This window comes from Canis lupus, chromosome 5 (genome assembly GCF_048164855.1).
Source record: "Canis lupus baileyi chromosome 5, mCanLup2.hap1, whole genome shotgun sequence".
In the NCBI taxonomy this organism is placed as follows: Eukaryota; Metazoa; Chordata; class Mammalia; order Carnivora; family Canidae; genus Canis; species Canis lupus.
The window spans coordinates 8,608,504-8,622,014 of NC_132842.1; the positions used below are offsets into that span (position 1 = coordinate 8,608,504).

General features: G+C 34.6%; 1 protein-coding gene across 20 annotated transcripts in view; it reads right to left on the minus strand.

Moving 5' to 3' along the window:
• Positions 1–13,511, minus strand: part of ARMC3 (armadillo repeat containing 3) — a 101,616-nt gene that overhangs the window by 81,145 nt on the left and 6,960 nt on the right. For 11 of the 20 annotated variants that reach the window (XR_012030820.1, XM_072825391.1, XM_072825376.1 and 8 more), the window contains exons 3-4: positions 5,075–5,128; positions 1,844–1,961 (exon numbers count right to left, since the gene is read on the minus strand). The exons of 2 other annotated variants lie outside the window; for them this stretch is intronic. Coding sequence is in view for 17 of the 18 variants with exons in the window: in XM_072825391.1 (XP_072681492.1) it covers positions 1,844–1,961; positions 5,075–5,128 (172 nt within the window). In the remaining variant the exon portion in view is untranslated. Of the gene's footprint in view, positions 1–1,843; positions 1,962–2,427; positions 2,491–5,074; positions 5,129–10,459; positions 10,532–13,511 lie in introns of those variants that run through there. 7 more of the 20 variants (XM_072825377.1, XM_072825387.1, XM_072825379.1 and 4 more) reach the window with 3 other exon arrangements.

Here is a 13,511-nt window from a genome sequence, read left to right on the forward strand (position 1 = left end):
AATGGTCATTGTCCTTCATTGCCTAACATTTGGTGTTTTGCCAACTGTTATTTCATATATTTTGGTTTTCTTTGTTGTTTCAATCAAGAAGGTAAACTTGACCCCTCACTCCATTATGGCCAAAAGATAATGTCCCATCGTTTACCTTTTAAAAAATAGTCAGAAAATATTGTTAGTATAAAACAACAGATTTACAATAATTTCTGTATTGATTTAACATAAAATACATGCCTTGCTATTTCTTTACCTCATGTCATATAAAAGGGGTCAGCATTTGATGACTCTGTATGGTTGAGTGAGACTCATGTTGCCATAACTGCATGATCCAATGTCTTCCTGAACTTGGGCCCAGAATTCTACACAATTACTCATGAACCATACCTGCCAGAAGCAATGGTTCTGGTTTTTATCTGGATTCCGAATGATGACTACAGTGACATAGCAAGGTGAGTATTCCACCATTTGCTACTTAAATGATTTGTTGTTCTCTCATACAAATACCAAAACAATGTTTAAAGTATCATTTCTTTAAAAATCAAATTGCTTCCTTCTTAGTTTAAAGGTTTTGCTAATACCCAATTACACTAAACTCTTCAAGTATTCTCAATTAAAGTGTTACACAGTATAATAAAAGTCTAATTTCATCACCACTTGAATGACCTAAAGTTGTCATTTATGTTTATAAATCCTCTGTGAATAAACCTTGCAATAGAATCTAACCTGTAACATGTACAGTGTTTAATAAACTTTATTTTTTACAACAGTTTTAGTTTTACAGAAAAATTGCAAGGATAGTACAGTTACCACATATCCCATACCCATTTTCCCTTTATTAACATTTAACATTAGTAGGTATATGTGTTATAATTAATAAACCAATACTGATATGTTATTGTTAATTAAAGTCCATGTTTATTCAGAGTTCCTTGCTTTTAGCCTAATGTTCCTTCTCTGTTCCAGGATCCTATGCAGGGTTCCCTATGATATTTAGTCACCATATATCCTCAGTTCCTCTTTCTTACGAGAGTTTCTCAGACTTCTCTTGTGTTTGATTGCTGCAAGGAGTTTTGAGGAGTACTGATTAGGTATTTGTAGACTCTCCCTGACTTGGAACTTGTCTGATTCCAGGGTTATAAGTTTTGGGGAAAAATAACAGAAGTTCCATTTTCATTATATCATGTCAAGTTGACATATTACCAACATGACCTATCACTTTAATGCTGATTTTGATCACTTGACTGAGGTAGTGTTTGTCAGGTTCCTCTACCATAAAACTAACTGCCCCCCCATTTCCATATTATAATCTTTGAAAAGAAGTCACTATGCAAAGTCAATATCTAAAGAGTGAAAAGTTATATTTTGCTTCCTTGAGGGCAGAGCACATAAATTATTGGAATTCTTCTGCACAGGAGATTTGTATTTTCTCCCACATTTATTTACTTATTCAATTATTTATTTATATCAGCATAGGCTCATAAATATTTATATTTTGGGTCATAATCCAATGCTACTTTATTTTGTTGCTCAAATTGTTCCAGCTTTAACCACTGGGAGCTCTTTCAGCTCCTGTGACTTACAATTTTTTAAACTACAATAAAACCTTCAACATGACTATTCTATGCAGTGACTAAATTACTCCTTAAGATTAAGATAGTCACTTAGGGAGATATATTACTTTCAGGTAATGCATTAAATGATATTCTGGTTGTCTGAAAGAATTTATCTGACAAGAAGTGAATTAAAAACTAAGGAGAAAGTGCCCATTATGTAGTAAATATTTTTTTTATGTAGTAAATATTTTAAGAAACTAATGAAATAGAAAAATAAACTGAAAAAAACAAACCTTTTAAGGCAAATCTATAAATGGCTTCACATGCTTTAGCCAAAATTTCTTCTTCTGGGGAATTAAGCATTAACACCACAGTTGCTACTTTTTTACTTTCAATCGTTAATGGATCAAACTGAAATGTAGAGAGAAAAATGTTAGGTTCACATATAGGCTTTAAAAATCACATAAAAAATGAAGGGTGTCTAGAAACTTGAAGAGAGCATAACCATACAAAAAGGATGTGGTCACTGCCCACTAAGTGCATTGTAAAGTTTTTATTTAAAAAGCATTACTGATATATAGTTGCCAAAACTAGTGGCTTTGGAATTCCTGGGGTAATGGCAGGAAGAGCAAAGCATTTTGGAATCCTGACAGATCTAGTCTCTCAACTTAGCTATGTGGAATCAAACAAGTTAATTAAGCAGATAGAATTTCAGTTTCCTTTTCTGTATACTAGGTATAATGATACTTATTCCCCTCAAAGGATCAAGGAAAGGATTAGAGATCATATATTTAAAGCACTTAGCATATTGTCAGATGACTATTAAATAACAGATACTAGCATAATTCTTAGTTGATATGTAAGAATCCTTGAGTACCTGTATATATTAGATGCTCTGGCAGTCTTAACAATCAGTACCTGCTTCTAACCACTATTCTTTCTGAGAAAGCAAACATTATATAATGTTAAATAACTAAAAAGCAACAAAAAACCGCATATAACAAAATGTAAAATGGATAAAATCTGAAAGAGGACAAATGGTAATACAGTATAAAGAAAAAGTATAGAGCTCTAGGAAGACTCCATCTTGTTAAGAGATCTTCGGGAATTCATGGGTAGCCAAAATGCACAATAACAAATCCATGGTTTTCTTTGGTCAAAGAGAAAACAAATTATTACACTATTTTTCTTCCAGTTCCAGAGACTGGTGAAGGAAGGTGCTCTCCTTATGTTAAAGAGGTAAAGGGGAAAAACAAATTTCAAAGCTTTAGCTGGCTCTTTGTGTTGGCCCTTCCTAAATGGACATCTTATTGTGTCTGGGAATATAATGAAAATTAGTTTTCAGTTTCAGGCTGAGATGGAGGGACAGATTACTCTGAGTAAGGAAGCACAATTGTGTGAGGTTGGAAGAGTGAAGAAGACAGAGAAGATAGCAGTAGCAATGACCTAAAAGAGCACAGCTAGGGTAAAATTCCCCTTTGCCGGGAAATGGCTATTGGATTTTAGGACAGTATTATCTAACATCCACATTAAAGCTGCTGTTTGCATATGTCTAACTCTATACTAGAAACTCTAAGAATTACAAAAGTCATGGTATTTGTTCTCAAGCCTTTTAGACTCTTTCTGGGGAGATAAATCTTCATTAAAAGTATGACATATGCACCAAGCCTGTGATACTTGTGGGTTTCCAGTGACATGAACCTGTGAGAAAAGATGGCCTCTAGCAGAGCCCAAGCAATGGCAAAGACATTAGCTTCAACACTGACCAGAAGAGCACATGACCTGGAAATCCACAGAAATTTTAAAGGAGGCCTTCTGAAACTATTTGGGGACTGAGGCTTGAAAACCATCAGGCACTCATAAATTCAACAGATATATTAACTATATAAACAAATTAATTGACAAATGCTCCAGCCCAAACTGAGGAAGATAAAACATAAAAAGATACTAGTAGATGAATAAATACAATAAAATACATAGTTAAGCTGAATGATACTGATGTTGTGAATCATAATGTAATTCTTAAGTGTTTCTGAAGTAATGATGACACATTATGAGAAAAAATAATGTCTTAGAATTAAAATTCTTTATTGATTTTTTTCAACAAAGATCACATAAAGGTAAACAGAATGAGATTATTGCCTAGTTATAATTTATTTTTTACATTGATATAAAAAGCAGGTTTAAATATGTGTTTAATAGGCTACAGATTAGTAGAAGTTCCAGATTAGCAAAAGGAAAGGGTAACAAATGAAAGTTGCTCAATTCAGAAAAAGGGAATAATTTTATATTTATAATTTTAAGATTATAATTATAATTAATTATATATTTATTATATATTATATAATATATAATAAATATTAATTATATATTATAATATATAATATATTATAATATATAATTATAATATAATTATATTATATTAAATATTATGTTATTATATTATTATATTATAATTTTTATATTTATAAAAAAGGTACAACATAAAAATATAGCAAAGAAACATCTTAAAATAAACCTTAAACTTAAAATGGTAGGAATAAATTCAAATATATCAATGATCAAAATAAACATCAATAGGACAAAGAGATCTCATTAAGTAAGATTGTCAGATTGGGTTATAAAGCAAAATCTACTCTTTTTTGTATATTGATGTATACTTCTTCCACTTGACCTTACAGAATACAAATTCATATCTATCTAAGATATAGAATATTTCTATTGGCTCTGAATATCTCTCATGCTTCTCCCTCCTCCATAAAGAAAAACCCCAGAAAGATAATCCTTGACTTTTAAAATCATCAGTTTTTCCTATTCTTGAACGTTTTATAAAGAGAATCATAATCAGAACATGACTTCTTTCATATCTGCCTTGTTTAGCACAGCACAATGTCTCTGAGATTCATTCACATTTTTTTCATTTACATTTTTGCACACTAAGTCATACTTTCTATAGCTATATATTATTTCATTGTATGCATATACCAGTTTGGGTTCTTTTCTTTCAGCTGGAGGCTATCATGAACAAAGCTGCAATGACTATTCTTACATGTCTTTTTGTGGATATATGCCTTCATTTCCCTTGGTCATATACCTAGGCATGGATTTGATGAGCCATAGTCTAGGTACATGTTGACATTTCATAGATACTGTTGAACAGTTCTCTAAAGTGGTTTTATCAATTTACATTACATACAAATTACATTAAATTTACAATTTAAGAATTCCAGTTGTTCTACATCGTTACCAATCCTTGATATTTTCAGTCTTTTAAATTTGTCTTTCCATAGCTCTTAGATTATATTTTAAAAGCAATCTGCTTTTCATGGTTGTAACAGTGAGAGAAATGATCTACTGCTCTCTACTACAACTGCATCCTGGTCAGAAGCAGAAGCATTCTCTTTACTTTTTAAAATTGTCCTATGTCCCTTCTACTGACTCTGACTCAACACATCCATCTATCTCTCAGCTTTGTCTTCTGTCATTATCTTTGATACTCTACCATTTTTTCTTTGCTTACTCACATATAGGTTTCCTGCAGCACCCATAGTGTTCAGTCTTTGAAGATTTCTTGGTAGCTAATAAGCAAATAGTGAAAGATAAAGCTTCACTGGTTCAACTACTCCCACTACAGCTACTCCCACTACAGCTATTCCTCATCCTCACTGTGGTCCCCACTCCATTCACTCTCTCTACTTCCACTTAAGCTTTTTGGTTTCTTCACTTCTTAACTTGCTTCAATTTAATGATCTATTATTTTAATAATACTCCTGCCAAACCCTAAATAAACTTTTTTGTCTTCTCATCAAATCAATTTGAGAATACTCAAACCATGAGCAAACACTAGAATTTTCTTTCTTTGCATTTGTGCTCAAGCATCCAAACATTCTTACTGAGAATATTAAGCTACTGGAAAATTAGTATTACTATACATTCGTGATCAACAAGTTCACAAGGGCTTCACATATTTACAAGAGTCTCTGCACATATTCTTCTGTTAAAGAATTGAACATTAAAGAATTGTTAAAGAAACATTAAAGAAAATGTATCTCCTACTAAGCCTAATATCTAATGTGTGCTTTGGATTTTTAACCTGTCCACCTTTATTTTTAAAAAAAGATTTTATTTATTTATTTGAGAGAGAGAGAGAGAAAGATTGAACTCAAGCACAAGCAGGAGGAAAGGCAGGGGGAGAGGGGGAAGCAGGCTTCTCGCTGAGCAGGGAGCCCCATGTGGGACTCCATCCCAGGACCCCAGGATCATGACCCAAGCTGAAGGCAGACACCCAACTCTCTGAGCCACCCAGGCACTTTTACTTTACTTTTTTAATTTACTTTTAACTCACTCATTCATTCAATAAACACCCATTCAACCCCGGATAAGTGTATTACACCAAGAACAGCACATTAAATAAGATATTCAAAACCCCTATTTTCATAGAACACATTCCCAGTTATGTCATACCATTAATCATCCCTTTTTTCTTTTGAGTCGTCAACTTCCTTCTAACAATTGAATTATTCTCATTACCTCTTTTGAGTCCACTTTACAGAGGGCCAAGTTAGATTTAATAAAATGCAGCTAAGTGTAAATATGATGAGTTTTAATAAATGTATATGTACACATAACCAGCCACTCCAAATGATACGTGGAACTTTCCACTACCCGCAAAATATTCATTCCCATCTCTCTGCAGTTGATTCTCTTTCCCATATCCACTTTAGGCAACCAGATCTGCATCCTTTCACTATAGATTAACTCCAACTATTTAATATGAAATTATCACATAGGTACCCTTTATGTATGGCTCCTTTCATTTGGCAGAATGCTTATGAAATTCATCCAGATTGTTCCATGTATCGGTGATTCATTCCTTTTTACTGATGAGTAGTATCTCATTGTATGAATACAACACAATTTGTTTATCCATTCAATTAATTGATGGACCTATGGGTTGTTTCCATTTGGGACCATTATGAATAAAGCTGCAATGGGAATTTTCATATAAGTCTTCTTGTAGATATATGTTTTCATTTCTCTTGAGTAAATACCTAGGGGTAGAATTTCTGGCTTGTCTGGTAGTGCATGTTTAACTTTACCAAAAAAATAATTTTAAAAAGATTTTATTTATTTATTCATGAGAGACTCACAGAGACACACAGAGAGGCAGAGGAGAGAAGCAGGCTCCCTGTGGGGAGCCCGATGCAGGACTCTGTCCCAGGACCCTAGGATCACAACCTGAGCTGAAGGCAGATGCTTAACCATTCAGCCACCCAGGTGCCCTTAATTTTTTTTTTCCAAAGTAGTGTTACTATCTTGTGTTCCCACCAGCAATGTATCTGTATCCAGCATAGTATATCTCTTCACTTATTTGTCTTTCTTAATTTATCTTAGCAATGTTTTATAGTTTTCAGCATATAAGCATTGCATTTATTTTGTTGAACTTATTTCTAAATATTTCATTGTTTCTGATGCTATGGCAACTAATATCTTTTTCCTTCATGTATTTTAGACAAGTGTTACTAGGTGAACAACATTTAGGATCATTATTTCTCTTACAAATAACTTTTTTATTATGATGATATGTATCTCTTTTTCTCTGGTAATATTATTTGCCCTGTTATATAATTCATCTAGTATTAATATAGGCACTCTATCTTTCTTATGATTATTTCTGTATCTCTTTTTCCATATTTTTACTTTTAGCCTATCCATATCTTTATATTTAAAGTAGATTTCTTGGGGATGCCTGGATGGCTCAGTGGTTGAGCATCTGTCTTCAGCTCAGGGTATGATTCCAGAGTCCTGGGATCGAGTCCCATATCAGTATCCCTGCATGGAGCCTGCTTCTCCCTCTGCCTATGTTTCTGCCTCTTTCTTTGTGTCTCTCATCAATCAATAAATGAAATATTTTAAAAATATAGTAGATTTCTTGTAGACAGCTTATAGTTTGGGTCTTGTTTTTTTATTCAGTTTGACAATCTCTTGCTTTTAATTAGAATATTTAATCATTTACATTTAATATAGTTACTGATTGGGGTTTTTTAAAAGATTTTATTTATTCATGAGAGACACAGAGAGAGAGAGAGAGAGAGAGAGAGAGAGAGAAAGAGAGAGAGAGGCAGAGACACAGGCAGAGGGAGAAGCAGGCTCCATGCAGGGAGCTAGAAGTGGGACCTGATCCTGGGTCTCCAGGATCACACCCAGGGCTGAAGGTGGCGCTAAACCATTGAGCCACCCTGGCTGCCTGGGTTTGTTTTTTTAAAGATTTTTTAAATTAATTTTTTAAAAAATATTTTATTTATTCATTAGAGAAACAGGAAGAGAGGCAGAGACACACAGGCAGAGGGAGGAGAAGCAGGCTCCATGCAAGGAGTCTGAGGTGGGACTCTATCCCAGGAATCTGGGATCATGCCTTAAACCAAAGGCAGACACTCAACCACTGAGCCACCCAGGCATCCCTTTTTAAATTTATTTATGAGAGACACAGAGAGGCAGAGACATAGGCAGAGGAAGAGGGAGCCTGATATGTAGGACTTGATTCCAGCGCTCTGGGATCATGCCCTGAGCCAAAGGCAGATGCTCAACCATTGAGCCACCCAGGCATCCCTATGATTGGGTTTTAGTAGACCATCCTGTTAGTTGTTTTCTCTTTTTCTGATTTGGTCCCTGGTTTCCTTTTTCCTGTCTTCTTTTGGAAAATTGAAAATTTTTTTTTTTTTTTAGTATCCAATTTATCTCCTCTATTGGCTTATCAACTGAGTTTTCTTCTGATTATGGGTCACATTTTTCTTTGCATATAATAATTATTTTTATTGGCTACTGAACATGTGAAAATTATGTTGCTGAGTGTCCAGACTCTTTGGGCAGGGCGAGTTTCTCTTAAAGGATGTCGAATATTGTTCTACTAGACAGTTTTATTTATGGTTCAGTTTGATCTATTTAAGGCCTGTTTTAAAGCATTATTATAGCAGGTTTGGGGAAGTCTTTGCTCTAGGGCTGGGTTAGCCATACTACTACTAAGGCATGACCTTGCAGGGGCTCTATTTAATACCCCAGATGTTCAGTAAGATCTCTCCAATCTTTTGGATCAAAATTAGAATGTATTTCAGATCTGTATGGGTCTAAAAATTATTCAGCTTACAGCTCCCTGATAGTTGTTCATGCCTGTTCTTTGTCATGAGCATGAGTTTCACCCTGTGCAGCTTAGACTTCAAGGAATCAAGGGGACCATTACCCAAATTTCTGGTGCTATTTTTCTATGTATTTCCCTCCTCTCTGGCACTCTGCCATGCACATGCCAGCCACCTTCACCTCTCTAAACTCTGACTTCTCAAAAGTCTCTTATTTTAAAACAAAAATAATCTTTCCCTAGATATTAATCACCTTCCAGATGCTATCCTATCTTGCCTTCCCTTTCACAGTCAAAACTCCTAAGAACTATTGATTTTTCTCTATTTTCTCCCTCTCACATTGCCAAACTGACTTTCATCCTCATAGGTTCACCAAAGTAGTTCTAAGATCATCATCAGTGATCACCACGTCACTTATCATTTTTGACATTTTTATCTCATTTCTAGAGAATTAAAATGATAAACAGAACTTGAAACTGTAGAAGCTTAAGGCTTGCTTTAATTATCAGGCCTCCATCCTTCTGGATAAATTTCTTATTGCTTTTTATTCCATGGTAGTTTCAGTGTTGAAAATCCTTGGTGGTGGTGGTGGTGATGGTGGTGGGGTGGTGGTGGTGGTTGTTGTTTTTGGGGGGGGTTGTTTTGTTTTGTTTTTTCACAGCTATATTCCTCTGAACTTCCCTATGGCAGCACTTAATACATTGCATCGTCTCTTTAGTGTATGTGTCTTATGTTTACCATCATTTACTCAGTTGCTCAAGCCAAGAATGTTGAAACATCTCCCCACTCCTCTTCTCCTTACACCCCACATGCAGTCCATCAGCATCCTGTCAACTCTACCCTCAACATGGATCCCCACTATGGCCACTTCTTGCCTTCTCCATAGTTACCACCTGGGCCTAGCTGCATAGTTTATGGCTCCTCTGTAACAGCCTCCAAACTGGTCTTCCAGGTATCACTGTTCTTTCACATTGTAGCTAGAATGATCTTATGCTTTTTATTTTAAATAGACATGTCGCTAATCTTCTACTTGTAGCCGTCCACTAGATTCCCTTTCTTTGCACATTCCAAAAAATATCCAATCTCCTTAATATAGCCAAGAGGGCCCTACATGATCATCACTGTCCCACCACCTTTGGTACCTACCTCCTACTCCCTGCTGTCTAATTTCTAGTCATACAAACTTTCTTGGCATTTCTCACTCATACTAACTGGGGTATTCTCTCCGGATATTTGCAGAGTGTACTTCCTCATTCCATTTGTCTTTCTTAAATGTGACCCCACTGGGAAAGCTTGCCCTGACATGGATTTTATTTAAAGTAGCCTGATCACTCTCCATCTTTTATATCCTACTTTATTTTTCCTCATTGATCTTATTACTATCTGAATTATACTATTACTTATTAAGTGACTGTTTCCCCCAGCTAGGACATTTGCTATTCTGGTATTTCAATATTTTTAAATCTGCCTTTAGGAGCCTGCAAATGAATATGCCATGATTTTTTAAAAGATTTTAATTTTTTATTCATGAGAGTAGAGAGAGGCAGAGACACAGACAGAGGGAAAAGTAGGCTCCATACGGGGTGCCCAATGGGACTTGATCCCAGGACTCCAGGATCATGCCCTGAATGAAAGGCAGACACTCCACTGCTGAGCCACCCAGGCGTCCCCGAATATGCCATGTTAAAACAAGGATATGTCATGATCTCCACACAATGACTACAATTGTCAAAGGAGTACATAAAAACATATTTAAACTAAAACTATCATAAATACCTTAATCCTTCTTTAATGGTTGAGAAAACATTTCAGTATTTTTCCATATCTTCTGGTCATCATTAAGAAAAAGGTGATACGGGGTACAAGAAGCTTAAAGGGAAGATTCAAACTGTGAGAGTCACAATCTAAAGAGCTGTTAAAAGGGGAGAAATACCAATTTTTGGCAGAGAGTGGAGAAACTTGGCATGACATTTGTTTCTCCTACAGAGCCTACAGCATTATAGTAATTTTTTATTAAAAAAGGTGCTGAGAATAAAATGATAGCTATAACAGAATGCCACACAACTAAATAAATAATACTGTGTTGTAATTACATATCCCATCTGCTTTCCTGTGAGGAACTCACAGTCAGTCACCAACAAGCTGGTTGTGAAATTATAATTTCACGCTCTACACAAAATAAATGATAAACCAAAGTTATTTATAAAAAGAGTGAAATAAAGGGGAAGCATTCTGACTAAATTTTAAATCTTAAGCTCAATTAGAGAAGCCATAGACTTATAAAGATATTTTTATATCTCTGTGAAGGAAACAAGATTGTCTTGAATAGTGCTGCCCAGTAGAACTTCAACAATGGAAATGTTCTGATTCTGCATTGTCCAATACAGCAGTCACAAGCCACATGAGGCATTTGAGCACTTGAAGTATAATGTGACTGAGGAATTTTTCACTTAATTTTTTGTTGTTAATTTTAGAATGATCTTATGCTTTTTGTTTTAAATATAAATGAGATGTCACTAATCCTTTACTTGTAAACTTCCACTGGATTCCCCTTTTTGCACATTAGAAAAAAACCCAACCAATTAATTTAACTTTAATTATAAATTTAAATTTAAATGGCCATACATGACTAGTGACTACTGCTTAAGCACAGGTCTAAAAGAATACAAAACTATAAAGTTGAACTCAGTGAAAACACATAAATCATGACAGTTTAGTGATTTTTATGGTACCGAAAAGGGCAAATAAAAGGCGTTTTTGATGTCTATTGGAATGTGCTTGCTACATCAGTGGTCTCAGATCACAAGGAACCAATTACACAGGAAAAGAGATAAACAGAAGAGAGCAAATTGTACTGCTCTGGTATGAACATTTAGTAGAACATCTAGACATCAGTTAAAATCTGTTTTTTAAAAAAAGTGTAAAAGTTAAAATGAAAACATTTAAAATAAAATGGTTTCTAGTTTTCTTTATCACCTGAATTAATTGTTTAGATCCAGGTAAGCAAGCTGATAATTATTTATATAGTTTTGCATATGTTTATCAATTTATACTAATGTTTATTAAACCATGACATTTATCTGTATTTATCTGTGACGAGGGAGAAAGACAGGAAAATAAATTCCCAGAAAGCTTCATTTCTGAAATAAGTTCAAGCAGTTTTGGCAGTTGGTGACAGAGGGTTAAGGGTTACATTCTGAGGTTGATGAAAGCATCCAGGAAAAACAAGTCTCTGGAGATAACCCACTCTTACAAGGAACTGGGTTTGCTTGCCCAGATGAGAAAACCGGTTCTGCTATTGCCTATTGCTCTAACTCAATATTCACTGAGTTTAACTCCCCCATAAGCACCGAACGACAAAGAGAAGCTGCTGACCCATTAACATAAATGTTCAGTTAACTTGATGCTTATTGAGATTCCAGAACCAGGGCATAGTCCCTTGTAAGTTTAGGTGGTGTGAGTTTATCCACTGAAACTCAATTTCCATTGAAATGTCAGGAAAATAAAAGTTCCATGCTCATAAACTTGAAGACTTGACCATGAACTTCAGTGGCCAGGTGGTCTACCACAGCTGATATCCCTGCCTTCTTTGACAATTCATAAAAATTCTAAAGTTGTATAGAATGATGAAGAGCACACTCAACTACATCATTAAAAATAACAACTTTTACTAAGTTCTTATCTAGTGCCAAGCACTGTTCTAAGGATCTTATATTTATCTAACCTTTCCTCGCTGCTGTGAGTAGATATGAAGTGGATATCATGACATCCTCTCTGGAGTATACAGAAGTTGAGAACTTTGCCCCAGATATAAATGGCAGATGATGGAGTGAGAATTCAGTCACTAGCAGTATAACTCCAGATCCTGTGTTCTTAGTCACTGAATATCTTGCCTTATGTTAAATATTGTCTATTAAAGTCATTTCTGTTACCAACTCTCTTAAGCAATCATTCCATGGAAAGTTTGCCTTTTGTTAAAGCATCACAAACAACCTTTCAGCCAGACATGGAAATGATATGGGAAGGCAGAGTATAGTTGCATTGCTAGTTCAAGCTCTATCTTCCCCACATCCAAGCTAGTGGTCACTTTCATGAGAAGAAATGGAGGTCAAGAAACCATATATACCTATATTAAAGATATGTTTGACAATGAGAAAATTAAGAAAAAAAAAGGAAATTTTTGTTTTACCCATATAACTGAACATCCTTCTTTCTGTCCCCAAGACCCATTTTAAATAGTAGGTGAAAGACTTAAAAAAAAAAAAAAAAAAAAAGACCAATGAAAATACAAATCTCTGGAAATAATGTTTTCAGGAACTTTAGAAGAAGGAAGTTGTTATTAGTTGGCACAGGAAAGTTTATATTCTTAAGCAGTTATATATCTATCTTTTAAGTTTGGTTTTCCTTTAAAATCTGTACAAGAAAACATTTGTAGACTTTGAAGAGGTACACCTTGGAACAAATTCCAAGTTCAGAAAGTTTAAACACAATTTAGATAGTTTAATTTTAACTAAAAATTAGAGAGTCCAGAAATCTAACAAAATTTAAACTACCTAAATTGTGTTTAAACTTTCTGAACTTTTGTGTTTAAATTTAAATACTGTTTTGAAGTATTTGAATTTACAAGATAGAGAGTGGTTACGTACTTCGATGATACTCTATCAGCTTTATTAACATAAAGTCAGAGTAGGAGAAGGATGGAAGGACCCTGAGGACAGGCAATAGTCAAGGACCACTGGCAATTGTAACACAGCCTGGCCATTTTTTTTTTTTTTTTTGGTCTTACTCTACTTTTTTAAAAAATATAATTAACATAGGGTGTTATATT